This window comes from Eptesicus fuscus, chromosome 6, assembly GCF_027574615.1.
Source record: "Eptesicus fuscus isolate TK198812 chromosome 6, DD_ASM_mEF_20220401, whole genome shotgun sequence".
NCBI lineage: Eukaryota > Metazoa > Chordata > Mammalia > Chiroptera > Vespertilionidae > Eptesicus > Eptesicus fuscus.
The window spans coordinates 16826333-16846591 of record NC_072478.1 but is presented as its reverse complement, the minus strand read 5'-3'; the positions used below and the strand labels follow the sequence as shown (position 1 = coordinate 16846591).

Sequence of the window (20259 nt, the reverse complement as noted above, 5' to 3'; positions counted from 1 at the left end):
GCCTGACTTCTGGTGTCCAGCGAGTTTTTCCTGGGCTTTTGTTCTCCTGAGGCGGGAAGCTTACCGATGGCCCTTAGAGATTGTATTGCCCTATAAGCCTGACAATTGTATTTCTCTGTTTCTTCCATCCCGCCCAGCACAGAGAGCACCTGACTAGCTCCCAACGTTGCGTTGCTTCGTTTTGCAGAGACTTCAGGAAGGACATGGGCTTTGTTACGGGTCCAAAGGGATGGTATGGGTGGCTCATCCAGCCATGGGGACTTCAGGCACAGCCTGGCTCCCAGCCTGTTGCTGTGAGCCTGTGTGTGCAGGCCGGGGCGCTTCCCCAGACTGGAGGGGGACGCGGGCTTTGGGAGCTGTAGCCTTGGGGTGCTGGCTGTATTCCAGGCCAGGTTGTGGGCGTTTCCTCCTGTGAGGTCTGATTCCTTGTCACGACTGGAATGTGAGATCTTGCGAAGTGTGACCCTCTCAGTCAGTCATTGTCCCAGTCCTCCCAGCTCCCAGCCCTTCAGCAGGGTTATTCTGTGCCTTCACTGCTGTCCCGTGTCTCCCAGGGGCACCGCCCAGCTGCCCCACCCCCACCCCAGGCAACTCTCCCTCTGCCTCTGCGTTTTCCATGGTGGCTTCATTCCCCAAACCTCCCTCTTCTCCCATTTTATAGACTGGGAAACTGAGGCTCCATCACTTGAGGTGCCCAGCACAGTCCTGGGGCTAACCTGGTCTGACTGACTGCTGGTTTGGGTCCTACGTGGGCATCCCCAACCCCCGGCCCATGGACATAGTACAGGGTTCGGAAATTACTGCTCCAACCCAAAGGGAGCTGAGAGTCGGGATGCACGCCGCCGCCCTTCCCCCTCAAACCCTTGACCTTGGGAAGAATGACCACCAGCTTCCTCCCACCCCCTCGAGTCAGGGTGGGGACCAAGAGAAGTGAGCGGCCCTACTGCTCCGGCTTCTGCTTTCTGGCCCAGCTGTGGCCAAGTCTGAGTCAGCCCCTCGGGACTATATCTGGGCGGGGGCAGGGGTGAGGGGCAGGGCCCATGGGTTAGGAGTAACGGGGGTCTTGAGCCGGGCTAGGGAAAGGCCCCGGGCTGTGCAGCCAGTGCCCACTCCCAGGGAGGGAGTCGCGCCCACCTTCTCCCGCCTGCCCTAGTGCAGGGATGCCCCGGCCAGGGCAGGGGGCCAGACCACCCTAGCTGCCCCAAAGGGCTCTGGGGCGAGAAGACCCTTCCTCTCCCTCTCTGTGTCTGTCTCTGATGCCCCACCCCCCCGTGCGCTCCAGGAGCTTGATCCCAGCTTCACGTCCCTGGGCTGGGCAGATTGCGGGGCTGGGGTGAGGGTGAGGCGAATCGCTGAGCGGCCGGATGGCCCAGTGATTGCTGTCCCAGCACCTGGCGGGGTGGGGCCAGGGGCGGGTTGGAAAGGGGGAGACCCAGAGGGAATTGCACACACCAGAGACGCCAGCCCGGCCCCGAGGGGCGTGGGCCCCGGGAGGCGGGTCCGGCCTAGGGGCAGGGCCACGACCGGGTTAAAGGCCGCTCCCTCCCCCGGACTGCTCCTGTCGCCGCGCCTGAGCCCACGCTGTGATGGCCTGGTCGCCACTCCTGCCGTTCCTGCTGGGGCTGCTGCTCCAGGTCCCCGCGGTGGCGCGCGCGTCCCCGCTGGACACACTCCTCAAGGGGGCGGCCCCCTGCAAGGTAGGGACGGCAGCTCGGCGGGCGGCGGGCGGGCGGGCGGCTCGCCTGCTCCCTAGACCTGGCCCGGCAGCCCGCGATCTGGAGGGGACACGCCCCGTCAGAGCCGAAATCCCCCCGTGTAATTCCCGGCTCTGCGGCCGCGCTCCCGGAGTACTTTCGCTTTCCTGTCTCTAGCTGAGACGCTCGGCGGTCCCCACTCCGTCCCCGCCCGCCCCGCCCGAGGGTGCACTGAACACCTGTGTACATCTGGGGTGGGAATCGGGGTCTCCTCTTGGAGGCCAGGGGAAGCCCAGACCAGCCTGCCCCTGGCACCCGCATCCCTATTGGATGCACTTGGGCCAAGGAAGAGCTCCCCGTGTTTCTGGTGCCCAGACAACACACGCCTCGCCTCGGAGGCTGGGCGACTTGCTCACAACCCTAGGTGCCTGCGCCCCCCCTCCTCGCCCCCACCCCCCCACCTGCTCGGCTGAAGCCGGAAGTCAGCACTTATTAGGTGCCACCTCCGCAGTGGACGTGGGAGGGGTTCAGTGGGCCCCTTGAGAGGAAGAGGAGTCAGAGCAGGTGTAGGGCCAAGGCTCTGGGCATGAAGTGGCAACAAATGAGCATCCATTAGTCCCCTGCGGTATGCACCTCTGGGAAGGCAGGATTGAGGTCAGGGGCCAGAAATGTGCTTGCCTTGAGTCCTTACGGTAAACGGTTCCCCTGGGCCAGGGGTTTCACCTCACCTGGAGAAAAGCAAGAGCTGTGCGTGAATTAATTGCCTGCGGTGTACAAGTCTGTCCCATCTGTTTTGCAGCCAAACAGATTTAAGGGCGCAGTAAAGCCTTAGAGGCAAGAGTGCGCTCAGGATGGGGCGCTTACTGTTTGCATCTCCCTTTTCTGCAAGAGAACCAAGCAGAGCTACACTTACTCCATACCCCTCCCTCCTGCACAGGCTGGCTACCTGTGCCCACAGGTGCCCCTTGGAAAGTCCGCCGCACCACCTGTCAACGTGAGTCTCTACTACGAGGCACTGTGCGGTGGCTGCAGGTCCTTCCTGGTCCGAGAGCTGTTCCCAACATGGCTGATGGTCTATGAGATCCTCAATGTCACTCTGGTGCCCTATGGAAACGCCAAGGTACATGGGCGCCGGGGAAACTGAGGCACGGGGCCAGGATTGGGAGACACCCGTGGTGAGCTGGCCAGTACTCACCTCACTGCCTTGCAGGAACAGAATGTCAGCGGCAAGTGGGAGTTTACCTGCCAGCATGGAGAGGAGGAGTGCAAGTTTAACAAGGTGGAGGTGAGCAGCCCCCAGAGTCCCATGTGGGGGACACGGAGGCCTGGGAGGCTTCAGGGGGTAATGAAGGTAAAATCCAGGCTCGGGGGGGGGGGGGGGGGGGGGGATTGGAAGCAGCTCTCTCCCCTGCCGATGTGTCTCCATTCATTGCTTTGTTAGCGGGGCCCATGGTTATTACCAGAGCGTCTTGGCATGCTCTGGGCCCTTCTCATGCCTTTGCCTGCCCACCCCTAGGCCTGCCTGTTGGACCAGCTGGAGTGGAGCGCAGCCTTCCTAACCATTGTCTGCTTAGAGGAAATTGATGACATGGAGAGCAATCTGAAGCCAGTGAGTGATACCCTTACTTGGCCTGGGCTGGGGGGCCCTGGCCTTCCCTACACTCAGGGAACCCAGGTTCAAGTCCTGTCCCCAACAGCCACTCTCTGTATGGCCCCAGGGAAATGCTGTTTCCTTTCTAAGCCTCAATCTGTGAATCAAGGGAAGGAAGCTCTCCTGGGGCCCGGGCAGCTGAGGGAGTGCTTTCTCTAGGAGGAGCCTCTGAGCTGGGCTTCCAGGAACAGGAATGTGCAGGGACACGGAGGATGACCCTCCGCTGGGGTATGGGGATGACCAGACGGGCCCGCCCACCTCCCTGGAAGGTTACGAAAAAGAGCTCCCAAAGGAATGACTCACCTGCCCTGATCATTTATTCACTCATCAAATATTCAGGCCACCCGGGAGGACTCACCCTGAGGCACCCCAGCCCTGTGGAACCGTACTGGGGCTAGGGGAGCACAGAGGAAGGGGGAGCCCTGAGGAGATGCTGAGGAAGCTGGAGGATGGGTGTTCCCGGTAGAGGGAACAGCACAGATACAAGCTCTGAGGAAAATGTCGGAGTCAGGGGCTGAAGGTCTGGTCATAGTGGACTCAGGAGCAGCCTCAGGGGCCTCCACTCAGGCATGTATGAAGCACCTGCTGTTTACATGCATTGTTACATTGTTGTGGACCCAACTGTCCCTTATTGCCAATGAGGAAACAGACACTTGGCTTGGGGGGCCCCTCGGGGGACTGTTGGGGAGATAACAAGGAGATAGCTAAGGCTCACTGGCCCTCCTCTGCCCTCAGTGCCTGCAGATCTATGCCCCGAAGGAGTCCCCAGATGCCATCATGGAGTGTGCCATGGGGGACCGCGGCACACAGCTCTTGCACATGAATGCCCAACTTACAGACGCTCTGCAGCCGCCCCATGAGTATGTGCCTTGGGTCCTCGTCAATGGGGTAAGAATCTTGTGGCCCTCAGGTTGGCCCTCGGGCAGGGACCAGGGTGATGGATGTACCCACCAGTCTGGAAGACGGGAGGCAGGGGCCAGACTTGGGGCCATTTGCAACCCCTTGTGGGCCTGGCATGGGTTGGTCAGGGCAGGTAGCACTTGTGACCTCCTGTCTTGCTTTGTGCAGAAACCTTTGAAAGACATGAGCCAGCTCCTATCCATCGTGTGCCAGTTGTACCAGGTAAGCCAGAGGGAGTCATCAGGTGGGGGTAGGGTCTCTTTCAGGCCCCCAACTCACGACTGTCTCCTCCAGGGTGAGAAGCCAGATGTCTGCCCATTCCAGGCCAGCTCCCACAGGGACGTCTGCTTCAAGTGACAGCTGTTGCCCTTGGAGGGAGCTGATGGAAGAATGAGCCCCCACCCGCCTTCATTTTTGTGATCCCTGACTCAGCAGCTATAGCTCATCATCCAGATAACTTACACATTCCATCAAGTCCAGACTCAACATTTTACCCCAAGATCAAGAATCTACCACTGAGAATGGTGCTACATTGAAACTAGTTTAATAAACCCTTCTAGATGTTGTGACAATATCCTTCCATTCCCCCCCCCCCCCCCACCCCGGCCTGTGACAACTGCTGTTCTTTTGTTTCTATGAGTTTTACTTTTTTAGATTCCACATATAAATAAAATCATACAATATTTGTCCTCTGACTTATTTCACTCAGCATAGTATCCTCCGGGTTTCCCCATATTGTCACAAATAGCAAGGTTGCCTTCTATTTTTTTATGGTCGAATAATATTTGTGTTGCCCCTTTTGTTAAAAAGAATAATGTCCAGCCAGTGTCACTCAGTGGTTGAGTGTCAACCTATGAACCAGATCAGAGTTCCATTCCTGGTCAGGGCATATGCTCCAGTTGTGAGCTCAATCCCCAGTAGGGGGCGTGCAGGAGGCAGGCAATCAATGATTCCCTCTCATCATTGATGTTTCTTTTTCTTTTTTTTTTGTATTTTAATTGAATACAAAATCAAATGGTAAAAGCCAGTCAAGTTTAGCAGTGGGGGGTTAGTGACACTAACTTTAGTTAAGTTCTGATAACCCACTACCATCGGACCAGCTCATCATTGATGTTTCTATCCCCTCTCCCTTCCTCTCTGAAATCAATAAAAAATATATATATTAATAAAAGATTATCAAAGAAAACTTCCTTGGCAGATCTAATTAGATTTGTCTTGATAATTTACCAGGATGCAGCAGGCATTCAGTTTGCTTTGCTGGAAGTTTCTGTAAGGAATCTCAGGTTGGACTTTGAAAAGCCTCTATCATTGGCTAAAAATGAGAAACCGGACCAGGTTTAACCTTGCAATATCTATGCCTGTTGGCAAATTCTTTTTAAATATATATATATATTGCCGAAACCGGTTTGGCTCAGTGGATAGAGCATCGGCCTGCGGACTCAAGGGTCCCAGGTTTGATTCCGGTCAAGGGCATGTACCTTGGTTGTGGGCACATATCCAGTGGGGAGTGTGCAGGAGGCAGCTGATGGATGTTTCTCTCTCATCGATGTTTCTAACTCTATCCCTCTTCCTTCCTCCCAGTAAAAAAAATCAATAAAATATAGAAAAATAAAATTAAAATTAAAAATATATATTTTATTGATTTTTTTACAGAGAGGAAGGGAGAGGGATAGAGAGTTAGAAACATTGATGAGAAACATCCATCAGCTGCCTCCTGCACACCTCCCTTTTGGGGCTGTGCCCACAACCAAGGTACATGCCCTTGACCAGAATCGAACATGGGACCCTTCAGTCTGCAGGCCGACGCTCTATCCACTGAGCCAAACCGGTTAGGGCGCAAGTTCTTTTTTTTTAAATTATTTTATTGGTTAGAGAGAGAGAAAAAATAACATTGATTTGTTCCACTTATTTATGTGTTCGCTGGTTGATTCTTGTATGTGCCCTCACTGGGGAGGGAGCCCATAACCTATGTGTGTTGGGATAACGCTCTAATCAACTGAGCTACCCAGCCAGGGCTACTTCCTTCTCTTTTTTAAGTGGATTTCAGAAAGAGGAAGGGAGACGGAGAAAAAGATAGAAACATCGATGAGAAAGAATCAACATCAGCTGCCTCCTGCATGCCCCCTCCTGGAGACCGAGCCTGCAACCCAGGCATGTGCCCTGACCGGGAATAGAACCTAGAACCATGACCTCCTGGTTCACAGGCTGATGCTCAACCACTGAGCCACGCCGGCCAGGCCAGGCTTCTTTCTTCTTGATAGCCCCTGTGAGAAATGTTCACCTGTCCAACTTAAAATAATGAACTAGGAGACAGAAGTATGGCGAAATGAGGTCTTTAATACGTTCTCCAGAGCGGTGTCGCTCGGTTGCACAGGCACACATGGAGTAGGGATCACAGCCTACTTATCCCCAAGGTGCGTGAGTCCCTCCTCCGGTTCCTCACTGCTGAGTACTATGGGGTTTACAGTTTCCTCACACATCGCCTCGGTCTCACTGGGTTATTTTTAAAATGGGCTGAGGCCTTTTCTAGTTGTCTCCACTTACCCCGGTCCAGCTGAGGCAGCGCTTTGGGGATTTCCACCATGACGCTGGCTCCTGTACACAGTTCTTTGTCCTTATACCCTCTTCCCTCCTCCCTACATTCTGTTTGCCCTGGGGAAATTCAGTAACCTTTTCTATTACACATTGACTATGCTGAAGATGGATCACAGAGGCCTATTTCTTACATCCCTCAAATATTATAAGGATCACGGTGGGCCAGGATCGACCTGTAAGACTGAACCTGCAAGGCAGTTATGAATCAGTTTTCCTGTGAAGTGTGGACGAAAGGGGCCACATGCTGACCTGACAAGCTCAGGGGAGGCCTGCATGGCGGTCTTGCAAACTCAGATCTAAAGGAACCACAAAGGATGGTCTGAAATTAAACTTTAACTAAAAGCGGTTATGGTGGGCAGTTATGTCCTAGGCCTGTCTTAACTGAGCTTATCTGTCTTTTTGCATCTATGATAACATACCTTGAAATGTCTGGGTAACTTGTAACTTCCCTTTTTCTGGAGCCCCTTGGGGCACAACCTAATGTGTCTGGGTGCCAGGACAGATACCACAGATTCCTTCATTATGTTAATTGTCCCTGCACCCACCTAAGTATGTGTCCATCATTTTACTTTTCATCCAATTCCAGGGGTCCCCTCCCCCCGTCCCCCCCAGCTTTGCCTTTGCTTTATCCCACCTCCTTAATCTATCACCAATGAATTTCAGGTAACCCACCTATGTCCCTCCTTTGATTGCAATGTATAAATACAGATGTAACCTGCCATTCTCCGGAGCATTACCTCAATTCGTTGAGGTTCTGCTTCCCTGCATATGTCGACAGTTTGGCTCAAATAAACTCACAAATATTCTTTACAGGTTTCAATGTTGTTTCTCGCGTTAACAGAAGATTTTGTAAACATCAGGTCCCCAAAGTGAAACTTGGTTTCTTGAATGTGGTTGTTGATGAAGTTTACCTGACTGTCCTGTGAATCAAAATTTGACATTTTAAACCATGTTGGAAGATTTCCACCAAGATGCAGTAAAATCTAAAGTCTGTAATACCAGGCTGAGGAACTTGACAGCAATAATTGCTGAAGGATAATTTTGCCAAAAAAAGGTAAAATCATGACTCTCACACAGATGTAAAAATGAGCATGTGTTAAAAATTGTTGTTAACTTATTATTAATGAGGACAAATGGTCAGGTGTTAACACCATTATAAAGGAGATCTAAAGAACAAACGTATCAGGAATATTAAAATGAATATGCAAAGTAAGGCAAAAATAATTGAGGGAGAATGTCTTTCCACCTGGCAGAATTCATTTGCATGTCCATCGGCAAAAATTATTTTTTGCTGTTATCAGTTATAACTACAGTTTATAAAAAAGTGGGGACGAAAGGGGCCACATGCTGACCTGACAAGCAGCTCAGGGAAGGCCTGCATGGCGGGCTTGCAAACTCAAAGACCTAAAGTAACCACAAAGGATGGTCTGAAATTAAACTTTAACTAAAAGCAGTTATGGTGGGTAGTCACCTCCTAGGCCCGTACCTTCACTGACAAGGTCAACCTTTACCTTAACTGAGTCTATCTGTCTTTTTGCATCTATGACAATATATCCTTGAAATGTCTGCGTAACTTGTAACTTCCCTTTTTCTGGACCCCTTCGGGCACAATCTAATGTGCCTGGGCACCAGGACAGATACCACAAATTCCTTCATTATTTTATTATCATGTTAATTGTTGACTGTTAACTATCTGCACCCACCTAAGTATGTTGTTGTAGTGTAACTGGACCCCTTCGGGCACAATCTAATGTGCCTGGGCACCAGGACAGATACCACAAATTCCTTCATTATTTTATTATCATGTTAATTGTTGACTGTTAACTATCTGCACCCACCTAAGTATGTTGTTGTAGTGTTAATTGTTGACTGTTAACTATCTGCACCCACCTAAGTATGTTGTTGTAGTGTCCATCTTACAAAGGATGCCTCAAAAAGTCAAATTATGGAGTCATTTATTAAAAGCCGGAGGCATACAAGGGAGCAAAAGCGCTCCAGACCTCGAAGCCCCAAACAGCTTGCCACATCTGGCTTATATTGGCAGAATATCACAAAAGTATCGATTACATCTTTGGGTCTGGAAGGAGGAACCTGTTTCGAGAAAAGCATTTTACAGAGGCGAGATTGAGCAAGTTAGTTATCTAAAGTATCTACGAAACACTGAATCAACAGAAACACATTATCTGGGACCACCGGGGCAATCCTATATAATAATAGACAAATATGCAAATTGACCATACCTCTGACACACCCACAAGCCACGCCCACCATCCAATCAGAGCGAGTATGCAAATTAACCCAAACCAAGATGGCTACAGCCACAGAGAGCAAGGTTTCCTAGGTAACAGAGGAAGCCAAGCTTTCTGCCAGCCATTGCAGGCCTAAGCCTCCACTCAAGCTACAAAGTTTCAATTATAGAAGGTAAACAAATTCAAACAAATGGCGGCAGAATGGAGCTTGAGAGAGCAGGCCAGGGTTGCCGCAGGCAACAGGGGAAGCAAAGCTTTCCACACACCCTGGCTGGGCCCACCCGCGTAAGGCAACAAAGTTTCAATTATAACCCCAACACAAATGGCTGCCGGCCTCGGAGGGAGCCCCAGGCTTGGCTCTGCTCCAGGCTACAAAGTTTCAATTGTAGAAGGAAAATAAATTCCAGATACCAGGGCCTCCGCTTGCGTTGCCAGGGGGCGTGGCCGGCCTGCAAACCACCACAGGCCCCTCACTCAGGCCGCCCCACGCCCCAAGGGTACCCCACCCTGATCAGGGACACCCTTCAGGGCAAACCAGCTGGCCCCCACCCCTGTACCAGGCCTCTATCCTAGCTAATAAAAGAGTAATATGCAGATTGATCATCACTGCAACACACAATATAGCTGCCCCCATGTGGTCAAAGATCCTGCCCCCATGTGGACACAAGATGGCCACCACAAGATGGCCAGCAGGAGAGGGCAGTTGGGAGGCACCTGGCCTGCAAGGGAGAGCAGTTGAGATGGACCAAGCCTGCAAGGGAGGGCAGTTGGAGGTGATCAATCCTGCAGGAGAGGGCAGTTAGGGGTGACCAGGCCGGCAGAGGAGGGAAGTTGGGGGCAAACAGGCTGGCAGCAGAGTGGTTAGGGGGTGATCAGGCTGGCAGGCAGAAGCGGTTAGGGGCAATCAGGAAGGCAGGCAGGCAAGCAGTTTGGAGCCAGCAGTCCTGGATTGTGAGAGGCAGGCAGAAGCGGTTAGGGGCAATCAGGAAGGCAGGCAGGCAAGCAGTTTGGAGCCAGCAGTCCTGGATTGTGAGAGGCAGGCAGAAGCGGTTAGGGGCAATCAGGAAGGCAGGCAGGCAAGCAGTTGGGAGCCAGCAGTCCTGGATTGTGAAAGGGATGTCCAACTGCCCGTTTAGGCCCGATCCCAGGGATCGGGTCTAAACGGGCAGTCGGACATCCCTTGAGGGGTCCCAGATTGGAGAGGGTACAGGCTGGGCTGAAGGACAATCCCCCTCTGTGCACGAATTTCGTGCACTGGGCCTCTAGTTTAGAATAATTGTGCTGTCCAGATTCCGGGACCACTGAGTCAACTGAAACTCAGTTATCTGTAGCTACTGAGACAATTTGGAATAATTGAGCTGTCCTGGTTCTCAGAAGAATGTGTTTCAGTAACCAGTGAGATCACAATCAATGGGATATTCAAACCATCATCAATGTAGTATTGGGATAGCATACATAAGTTCAGAAAATCAAAATAACTTTCTATTGTTTTAGCAAACAAATAAGTACAGAACCCAAACAGCAGTTTCTACCTGAGATGATTGCTACCATACTTCAATGTGTCTATCATTTTACTTTTCATCCAATCCCAGAGGTACCCGCCCCCCTTTGCTTTCTCCCACCTCTCTAATCTATCACCAATGGATTTCATGTAACCCATCTATGTCCCCTCCTTTGATTGCAATGTATAAAATAGATGACAAAAACTGCCATTCTCTGGAACATTATCTCAATCCGCTGAGGCTCTGCTTCCTGGCCATTGTCGACAGTTTGGCTCAAATAAACTCACAAAAATTCTTTACAGGTATGAATGTTTTTACGTTAACAGAAGTTTCCATAGAATCAGAACCAGAATATGCTGAAAGGCAATTTTTTTTTTTTTTTGGTAAAGTGCCATATAATAAATAGTTTATATTTTTTACAGGCCAAAGTCTTTGTTACCACTCCTCATTGTAATGACAGTAAACAACACCGAAACGAATGGGCACAGAAGTTTGAATTTCATGTAATTTTCACATGCCCCATATCATTTTGATTTTTCCCTGACCAATGCAAAAATGTAAGAAACATTCTTAGTTCGTGGGCTTCACAAAAAGAGGCAGTGACAGGACTTGGCCCACAGGCTGCAGTTTGTGGCATCCTATTCCTGTAGGTGAATGCATAGGTTTCCGTTGAAACTCACATTTTCCCTTACACGGGAAGTGACATGGGTATATAATTATTTGTGCAGCAAGCAGAGTTGCTGCCAAATAAGTTACTGCACGTAATGTGCTTGGAACAGTGCCTAACACTTTCATTATTATTGTGGAACTAAGGTCAGAAGCCCAGCTAAAAGTCAAGACCAAGGTCAAGTTCTAGACCTGAGGCTCCCACACGGCTGCGCGCGTAGTGGAACTGTAGCACCACCTCCAATACCTTGAGTCTTTGTGGGATTACACTTCCGCCCCGGTAGCTGACATGGCCACTGGTCTGCATTCCTGCTCAGGAATCTCGCGAGAATCTGGAAATAGGGAGGGCTAAAAACCATAGAGGTGATAACTGTCTAAGATTGGCCATCTCAATGCGAGAGGTGGGACGACAGGCGTAATGGTGGCCTGAGATTGGTCAGTGCGGTCTGAGGCGGTAAGAGTGTGACGATGGTTACCCTTAGGCCAGTGCAGAAAGGGGCGGGGAAACGCGAGTGATATGTCAGCAATTGGCAAGCGTGGTGTGGTGAGACGCTTGTGATTGGTCCATACGGCTATGCGTGTCTTCGTTTAGGGATTGGCCAAGGGAAAGGATGTCGGTCTTTCATTGGATAACATCTCTCAGGGCGGGCAAAGTGGAGCACCGAGCAGTCAGCACATCCCGGGCACAACCGGGACGCACGATTGGTCGCCACGGGCTGGCTGGCCCGGAGCGCCGGTTCCTGGATCCCCGCGCGCGATGGCGTCGGGTGGCTGGCGCTGGCTGCGTGGCCTGTGGGCAGCGGGGCAGCCCATGTTCCAAGGCCGTGCGCTACTCGTCACCAACACGCTGGGTTGTGGCGTTCTCATGGCGGCTGGCGACGGCGCGCGCCAGTCCTGGGAGATCCGCGCCCGGCCCGGCCAGAAGTTCGACCCACGGCGCTCAGGTGAGAAGGCCGATGCTGCTAGTCCTTGACCCCAGGGAACCTTTGACCCGACCTCAGATTTGGAAACCCCTGGACCGTACCCGCGGGCCATGACCCCTAATCCGTGGGCCGAGTCCCCGGCAGGACCCTTGATCTCCGCGAGCACCCTATAACCTGACAGCCCCTATCCGGGTCTCCCCTCCCACTCGGGGTTCTCGGTTCCCTCCCACCCGGGCCTCTGCCCCATCCCTTCCCCAGTCTCCATTTCCTCCAGCTTGGAGGGTGTCCATCCACTCCCACCCTTCGGGTCTCGTCCCCGCCCACCCCTTCGTCTGCTTCCCTCCCCCCTGCATTGAGGGATTGGGCACTCAGCCTGGGAAGTTGCACCCGGGGTAGTCAAGGACACATGGTGGCTGGACCCCGGCAGCCTGGGAGTGTGCCCTGGCCTCAGATTTCCCTTTCTGCTGTGCTTCGGTTTCCTCCTCTGGAAATAGGGGCGATGGTAGAATCCTCTCGCAGGGTGGTGAAGGGATGAGGTGAGATGTAAAAGCAGCCCCTGGCATGGTGCCTGGCAGTGGAAGAATATCTGGGTGGTCTCTGGAAGGGCGTTGGGCTTACCCAGGGAGAGAGTGGATTGCGAGGTGTAAGGTACTGACCTGCCCCCCACTCTTGGACTGCCCTCAGTGAGCATGTTTGCTGTGGGCTGCAGCATGGGCCCCTTCCTACACTACTGGTACCTCTGGCTGGACCGCCTGCTCCCTGCGTCTGGCCTCCGTGGACTTCCAAACGTCCTCAGGAAGGTCCTCGTCGACCAGCTGGTGGCCTCTCCCCTGCTGGGTGTCTGGTACTTCTTGGGTAAGGAGCCCCATAAGCTTGAGCTTTGCAAACCCTCATAGGTCAGGAGGGGCAGAGCCAGCCTTGTGTTAAGGAGGATGCCGAGGTACATTGCTGATGCACCGCCCTTGGTGGGTGGTCCCGGACTGGAGGCTGGGTCACCGGACAGACCTAGTGGGGGCAGGTGTGAACGCAGAAGCACAGACAGTGGTACTAAGTGTAGGAGGGATGAGGACAGTGTCTGATGGGGCTGCCCTGGGGGGAAGGGTTGGGAGGGGTTCCCAGAGGAGAGGAACTCAGCTGAAACTTGAAGGAGTCAGCAGGTAGATGAATAGCCTGAAGGAAGAAGAGCTGAGACTGGGGTTTGATGGGTCAGTCACCCCAGCCTTTGCCTCTAGGAAGAAAGTCCTCACCTATTCCCCACCCCACAGGCTTAGTTTCCTCATCTGTGAAGGACAGGTAATAAAACAGCCTGAGCATCAGGAGGGGTGTGTCTCTGTCCCTCAGGTGCACCTGTCTCCCTCAGTGTTTCTCCAACCTACCACACTGCTGTACAGGCCTTTAAATGTCAGGTTCCTCTGCCTGGGACATTTTGTCTCTCCAGGGTCCTTCCCCTTGGGCTCCATCATCTGGACTCCCTGACCTTTGACACTCTCATCTCTTCCCCAGGTATTGGCAGCCTGGAGGGCCAGTCCCTGGAAGAGAGCTGCCAGGAGCTTCGGGACAAGTTCTGGGAATTCTACAAGGTGGGCATCTTATCCCAAGCCCCACCCGCCCCGTTCACTGTCCTCCCCCACAGCTTCCTGGCCCCACCCTTTACCACTCTGTCCCTCCCCACAGGCTGATTGGTGCGTGTGGCCTGCTGCACAGCTGGTGAACTTCCTCTTTGTGCCCCCCCAGTTCCGAGTCACCTACATCAATGGCCTGACACTGGGCTGGGACACATACCTTTCCTATCTGAAGTACCGGGTGAACGCAGTGGTCAGACCGGGCGCCCAGGAAACTTCTCAGGGGCCACACATGTGAGCCCCAAATGGCAGTACCGCTCCCCTCCAGGGTGAGGGCCTCCTGGGCCCTTGACAGTCCGCACCCCATGGTTGGCAGGCGGGAAGCTGATCACCAGCAGGGTGAAGCCCGAGCCCCTCTCGGCTGTCTACCAGGACCTTAGCCAGGTCCCTGCCTCATCTTCTTAGTGCGGCTGACTCCAACCCCCAGACAGTGGCGGGCTTGGTGAGGAGCCTGAAGGAAGGGCTGAATGGCGTGTGGACAGATCCCAGGCCCCTGACACCCCAGCATGAGTGGCCCGGTGCGGACTGAGTTGCCCCACCCTCTCGACTAGATGCCAGATGAGGCAAAACTGATTCCAGCTGACCACCCACCTGCGTGGGAAGGGGGATGGGCCCAAAGCAGGGCAGGGTCCTGGGCTGAATTCCAGCCCCACTTCCCCTCCTGGGCATCTGGCTGGGCTGCCCCTTCCAAGCCCACTCCCAGGCCTTAGTCTTCCCATCTGGAACATAACCATGAAGAGGGACAGTCATCCCCCAGGTCTTCTCACTGGGAGCCTCTGTGACCAGGATGTCCCACCTTTAGCACTGGGCCCCAGCCACCCAGCCAGTCCCAAGCCCTCAAAACGAACTGGTTTGGCTCAGTGGATAGAGCGTCGGCCTGCGGACTCAAGGGTCCCAGGTTCGATTCCAGTCAAGGGCATGTACCTTGGTTGCAGGCACATACCCAGTAGGGAGTGTGCAGGAGGCAACTGATCGATGTTTCTCTCTCATTGATGTTTCTCTCTATCCCTCTCCCTTTCTCTCTGTAAAAAAAATCAATAAAAAAAATATATTAAAAACAACAACACTACTGGGCTGGGCTCTGAGCCCTTGGGGCATTGCTTGTCCACTCAGCAGGGCCTCGCCTGGAGCTAGCCCCCAGGATCTGGAGCTGGGCAGCACCAGGTCATGTTCTGATTGTGGGCTGTGGAAACTTCATTAAATTCTCTCTGTAATTTAAAGTCTCACAGATGACCATAGCCAGCGCTGGCAGGCAGCACTCGTAGACAGCATCGTCCATCCGTTTTATTGGGTGTGTGTAGTGTTGTCATGACATCTCCTGGGAGAACTGGGAGCACATTTGACACTCATGACGTCAGATCTGTGGGGGTATTCCCAGGTTCGTGAGTAACCGCCGCAGCCCCCGCTTAAAAATAAAAAGGTAAAACTCGGGGCCAGGAGCCAGGGGGGCCATTGTCAGGCTCTGACCCATCCTGTGGTCCATGCCGAGATCCCGCTGTGGCCAAGGGGCTGACAGACCTGGCTGCCTTACATCACCTGGCCACCCTGCCCTCAGGTGTCACCTGGCCCCCTCTTCAAAACAGAACTATACATGGGGTAAATTTTTAAAAAGGTGGGGTCTGGAGGAGAGGATGAGTGGTGAGTTCGCGGGGCAACAACACGCCACGGCAGAGCAGAGACAGGGCTGTATGTACAGGGTGGGGTGCAGGGGGTGGTGGTGCCAAGCCCCCAGGGGATATCGCCAATAAATAAATAAATAGCTACAATAATAAATAAGGGTGACGGGCTAGGGCTAAGTCGGGGCTGGGTCTTGTGCCCATGGTCAGGAGGGGCCTGGTGGTTGGGGAGAACAGGGCGGGGGTGGGTGGGCCAGCTCTCAGCAGGCGCAGTCCTGGTGTGGGGGCGCCTGCTGGTCCGTGAGCTGTGGGCCCTGCTTGGCGCCTGTGACAGCAGGGTCAGCTGTGTCCAGTGACTCGGACATCTTCTCACAGATGACGTCCACCAGGCGCTCAAAGGTCTGCTTGACATTAATGTTGTCCTTGGCACTTGCCTCAAAGAACTCAAACCCTGTGGTCAGGGAAGAAAGGGGTGAAGACCTTGGGCCCCCACTCCCAAAGACCCTTCCCTGAGGTCAGAAATCACTGGAGGTTCCTAGTGCCTGCTGCACCATAAAGGCACTGGGCAAGTAACATGGGGAAGTAACATTTAACTGGGTCAGCGCTGTGTTTTCTGCACTCCGTTCTTCACCCTAAAACTGTCCCTTTCTTGGCCCTGGCTGGTTAGCTCAATTGGTTAGAGTGTCGTCCTGATATGCCAAAGTTGTGGGCTTGATCCCCAGTCAAGAAACAACCAATGAATAAGTGGCAACAAAGTGCTGTTTCTCTATCTCTCTAAAATAAAATAAAATAAAATAAACCCACACATAAAACCCCTTCTCATTGTCTCCCAGGCCCTGGTAAGACCCACCACCTGGCCCAGTCCCATACACTGTCCCTGACATTCAAATCCAGCCATGCCTGTTCCTGCTCACATTCTGTGGCTCCCTATTGCCCCAGGAAGAGCCCAGCTCTTCAGCATGTGGTCAGACCCTGCATCATTGGCCACATTTCATCCCAACTAGCCTCATGTTGCAACTGTGTAAAAGTATTTGCCAAAATGCATAGGGTCTTTCCCACTCTGGCCTTTGCCCAAATTGTTTCCTCTGCCTAAAGGACCGCCCTTAAAGAACCAGGCGCAATGTCCTTCCTCCACAAAGCCTTTGAGGCAATCCCCACTGGACTTCCCCAGCCCTAGTCCTTATATTCCAAAAGCTGGAGGCCCAGCAATACCCTGCATGAGGCTGGGCAGCGAAAGTGTCAGAATGAATCAGTAACCCCCTGCGTAGTGAACATAAATCTACCAAGACCCACCTTACGTGGTTCCTGGGTCAAGGCCAGTTTGCTGAAAGGGTAGATTGGATTTGCATCCAGACCTCATCTGGCTTTGCTGAGAGACCTTGGGTGTGTCCCTTCCCCTCAGGGTTTCAGCATCCCTTTTCTAGCCTGAAGGTGTCCAGCCCCCTCCGGGCACTCACCAAGGTGGTCGGCCAGCTGCCGACCGCGTTCGGATGACACCACTCGCTCATCCTCCATGTCACACTTGTTCCCCACCAGCAGCACCTGGGCATTATCCCACGAGTAGGTCTTGATCTGGGTTGACCTGGAGGAGAAGGCAATGGGCAGGTTAGGGCTTGGAGGATCTGAGCCCCACTCCTTCACCCCTCTCCAGCCCTCAGCTCCCCATTTCCCTTGAACCTGGCAGGTTCAGTTTCTCCTCCAGCCTTTGTCCTGCCAGAAACACTGCTGTCTGTGGGTGTCTGTTTCAGCAGTTCCCTGATCTTCAAAATCCTTCACCTTCCCAGATCCCTGCCCCCAGAGACAATTTCTCTCTCCTCAGCAAAATCAGAAATTTTCTTACAATTTATCATTACTTCTGGGCAGAAATGTAAATGTTTAAGTCCTTTAACCTGTGTTAACTGTCCTTATATTTTCTGTTCTCCCCCCAGCCCCTCAGATTTTTTTCTATATGTTTAGTTTCATTTTTCCACCTGAAATCTTTTCCCCTCTGTTATTTTGAGCCTTGTTATTCCTCAGAAGACAGTTTGAGGGATAATGAGGCAGAGGCAGCAGTGGAGGGAGACAGAACAGGGTGGAGGTATCACAGGGACAGACCTGCTGTTTTAATGATTATAGATTGACAGCAAGTCTGGGCCCCCAATATGGTTATTTACATATCTGCCAGGGGACTGGGGATCCCTCATCCGCCTACCCCCCAGGCTTTGCAACAAACCCAGCTCAGAAGACAGTCTGAGAGAGGGGCTGAGGGTGTGCTCACCAGTCCTGCACAGCGTTGAAGGACTCCTCGTTGGTGATGTCATACATGAGGATGAAGCCCATGGCACCCCGATAGTAGGCTGTGGTGATGGTTCGGTACCGCTCTTGCCCTGCTGTGTCCTGAGGAAGAAGAGACAGGGTCAGAGAGGACCCACATGCAAGTTCTTCAGCGGAAATGAGCTCTGAGACAGTCCGGTCCAGCTCTCGCAAGACCCAGAGCTTGCCCAGAGGCACAGGGGGCCAGGGAGAGCCAGCCAGCCACCTGCACCAAGAATGTGGTGCTCATTCATCCTATAGAGTCCAGCACCTGCAGAATTGTCCCCTCATTCATCACTGCACGTGTACAGCGCACTGCCCTGTGCCATATACCACATTGGGCACTGGGGGCACAGCTGTAAAAGTAGATAAAAATCACTGCCCTTGTGGGACTGACAGCTCAATGCAGGAAACAGAAAATAAACACATGGGGGAAAATGTATACTATGTCAGAGGGCGGAAAGGATTGAGGAGGAAAGTAAAGTGTGGGCTGGGGCAGGGTTTAAAAACCTGGAGGAAGTGAGCGCACAGCCAGGCCAAAGATGCTGACGTGGGACTGCTCCGTGAGTCTGAGGAATAATGAGGCAGAGGCAGCAATGGAGGGAGACAGGGTGGAGGTAGCACAGGGAATGACCAGGCAGGGTCTCCTATTGCCAGGGTGGGGTTTGGGGTTTACCCGGTGTGAGGTGGGAGCCCATAGAAGCTCCTTCAGATCTCTGTGGGGTTGTGGGAGGCAGCCAGGTGACCCTGGGGAGGTGCCTGTCCCAGGCAGTGAGGTTGGGGGCCAACATCTGGTGAAACCTCAAACAGACTCACACGGAAGGACTTGCAGATGAGGAAACTGAGGCACCCAGCCCAGTGATGCTCCTGCAGATATCAGGAAGATATGTCGGAAGAACCCAGCATTGGCTCATCCCTCAGCCCTGGAGAGCACTATTTAAGCTCCAATGGAAGAGGAGGGACTCTCTTCTGTGCCTTTGGTACCCCGTAGGCACATGGTAAATGCCCAGTTGTGTGAATGAATGAAAGAGATACGCAAAGCTGGGGCTGTTTTTCCGGGAAGGGAGGGAGAGTGATGGAGCTAGGAGCCCCCCAGCTGGACCCACCCAGATCTGCAGCTTGATCCTCTTGTCATTGCGGTAGATAGTCTTGACCTTGAAGTCTATGCCCACAGTGCTGACAAAGGCGGGTGTGAAGGAGTCGTCTGCATAGCGGAAGAGGAATGATGTCTTGCCCACACTGCTGTTACCAATGATAAGGATCTTGAACATGTAGTCAAAATTCTGGTCCGAGGACTCCTTCTGTCCATAGCGAGAGTCTGTGGCTGACGCCATCTGGGAATGTGGGGCACAGGCTAGTGTGAGGGGTCCTCTGCCATCCCCAGGCCCAGGACCAGGATGGAGAAAATTCTAGAGCCACAGAGAGGAACTAGCATTCCACCAGAAGCCCCAGTACAACTAACTGTGGAACCCAGGGCAGAGGGCCTGATGTGACCTTGAAAGGTGGGGGAAGGGGAGTGTATTTCAGGAAGGAGTTCAGAGAAGCCGGGATGGGGACACCCCTCCAGCCCCCTCCAGTAGACCTGTGCCCCAGGTCAGGCTGTAACCCTACACCCTATGGCTGTGCCCGGAGGGGGTAACTGCGGCCGGCCCCGCCCCGCATCTATCATTCATGTTCCTCAGAACCCAAAGCGGGCACACTTGGACAGTCCGCCTGGATGCAAATCTGCAGCCCCAATTCCAGGCTGGGGGAGCTCAAGCTGAGGCAGCTGCATCACGTGATAGGGGTGGAGCGTGCACACACTCACGTGCACACAACAGAGCATACACCGGTAAATGTGCGTGCACATGAGGGTGGAACACAGAACAGAGACGCAGACACCTGTCTGCACACCGGCATGCATATACAAAGGTGCAAACCCATGCGTGCACACGGCGCCCTTCACACATGCAGGTGCGTGTACGTAACCCACACAGGCACGCATTCCCCTGTACGTATGCACACAGCCGTGCACGCACACGCACAATCCATGCGTTTCTCTCCACAAACGTGCAGCAAGGACATATTTGGGTCAGGACCCACACGGAGTCACACGAGCATATTCAGTACATGCAAGGGTGCATACAGACCCGCCCACACAGGCGGGCGCGCACACGCGTGTGCACACCCCGCGCACGCGCACGCAGTTTCCCGCAAGGCACTCGCCTCCCCTCCCCCTCCGCCGCAGAGGCGGGGGTGAGAAGGATGAGGGTAGGCCAGGTGAGGGGAGCCAGGGCCCTATTCCTCCCCAGGCCTGCGACTACCTCATCCTCCTTCTATTTAACCCCCACCAACCTCGTCCCCTAACCCTGCCAGTCCATCATCCAAATGAAGTTTATTTAGATGCTCTCAGCGGGAGCGCACCAGGCCTCCCAGGAGCTCACCTTGCCCTGCACCGATGCGGTGACGACCACAACAACGGCGACTCTTTTGGCAGTGGCGGTGATGAGCCTCCCGTGCGAGGATGGAGGGCTGCGCGGCAGCAGCTTGAGCCCCTGCAGTCTGCGGTG

The 20259-nt window shown here is 53.5% G+C and overlaps 3 protein-coding genes across 4 annotated transcripts; 2 read left to right on the top strand and 1 right to left on the bottom strand.

Annotated features, from left to right (window-relative positions):
* Nucleotides 1–1521: 1521 nt before the first annotated feature.
* On the top strand, nt 1522–4933 carry IFI30 (IFI30 lysosomal thiol reductase). Its single transcript, XM_008156405.3, has 7 exons — nt 1522–1697; nt 2632–2814; nt 2905–2979; nt 3211–3303; nt 4081–4233; nt 4414–4467; nt 4540–4933. The coding sequence occupies exons 1-7, from the start codon at nt 1587–1589 to the stop codon at nt 4600–4602; spliced, it is 732 nt and encodes a 243-aa protein (XP_008154627.1). The 5' UTR covers nt 1522–1586; the 3' UTR covers nt 4603–4933.
* Nucleotides 4934–8793: 3860 nt separating this feature from the next.
* On the bottom strand, nt 8794–20259 carry RAB3A (RAB3A, member RAS oncogene family). 2 transcript variants are annotated; one of them, XM_054717274.1, is made up of 5 exons: nt 20134–20259; nt 18817–19044; nt 17676–17794; nt 16876–17000; nt 8794–8931 (listed from the first exon to the last, which is right to left on the bottom strand). In XM_054717274.1, exons 2-5 carry the CDS (start codon nt 19042–19044, stop codon nt 8873–8875), a joined length of 531 nt encoding a protein of 176 aa, XP_054573249.1. In that variant the 5' UTR covers nt 20134–20259; the 3' UTR covers nt 8794–8872. The 2 variants fall into 2 exon arrangements, with proteins under 2 accessions (XP_054573249.1, XP_008154626.1); XM_008156404.3 differs by lacking the exon at nt 8794–8931 and adding an exon at nt 15072–15869.
* MPV17L2 (MPV17 mitochondrial inner membrane protein like 2) lies at nt 11902–14868 on the top strand. Its single transcript, XM_008156432.3, has 4 exons — nt 11902–12201; nt 12865–13035; nt 13684–13760; nt 13855–14868. Exons 1-4 carry the CDS (start codon nt 12015–12017, stop codon nt 14038–14040), a joined length of 621 nt encoding a protein of 206 aa, XP_008154654.1. The 5' UTR covers nt 11902–12014; the 3' UTR covers nt 14041–14868.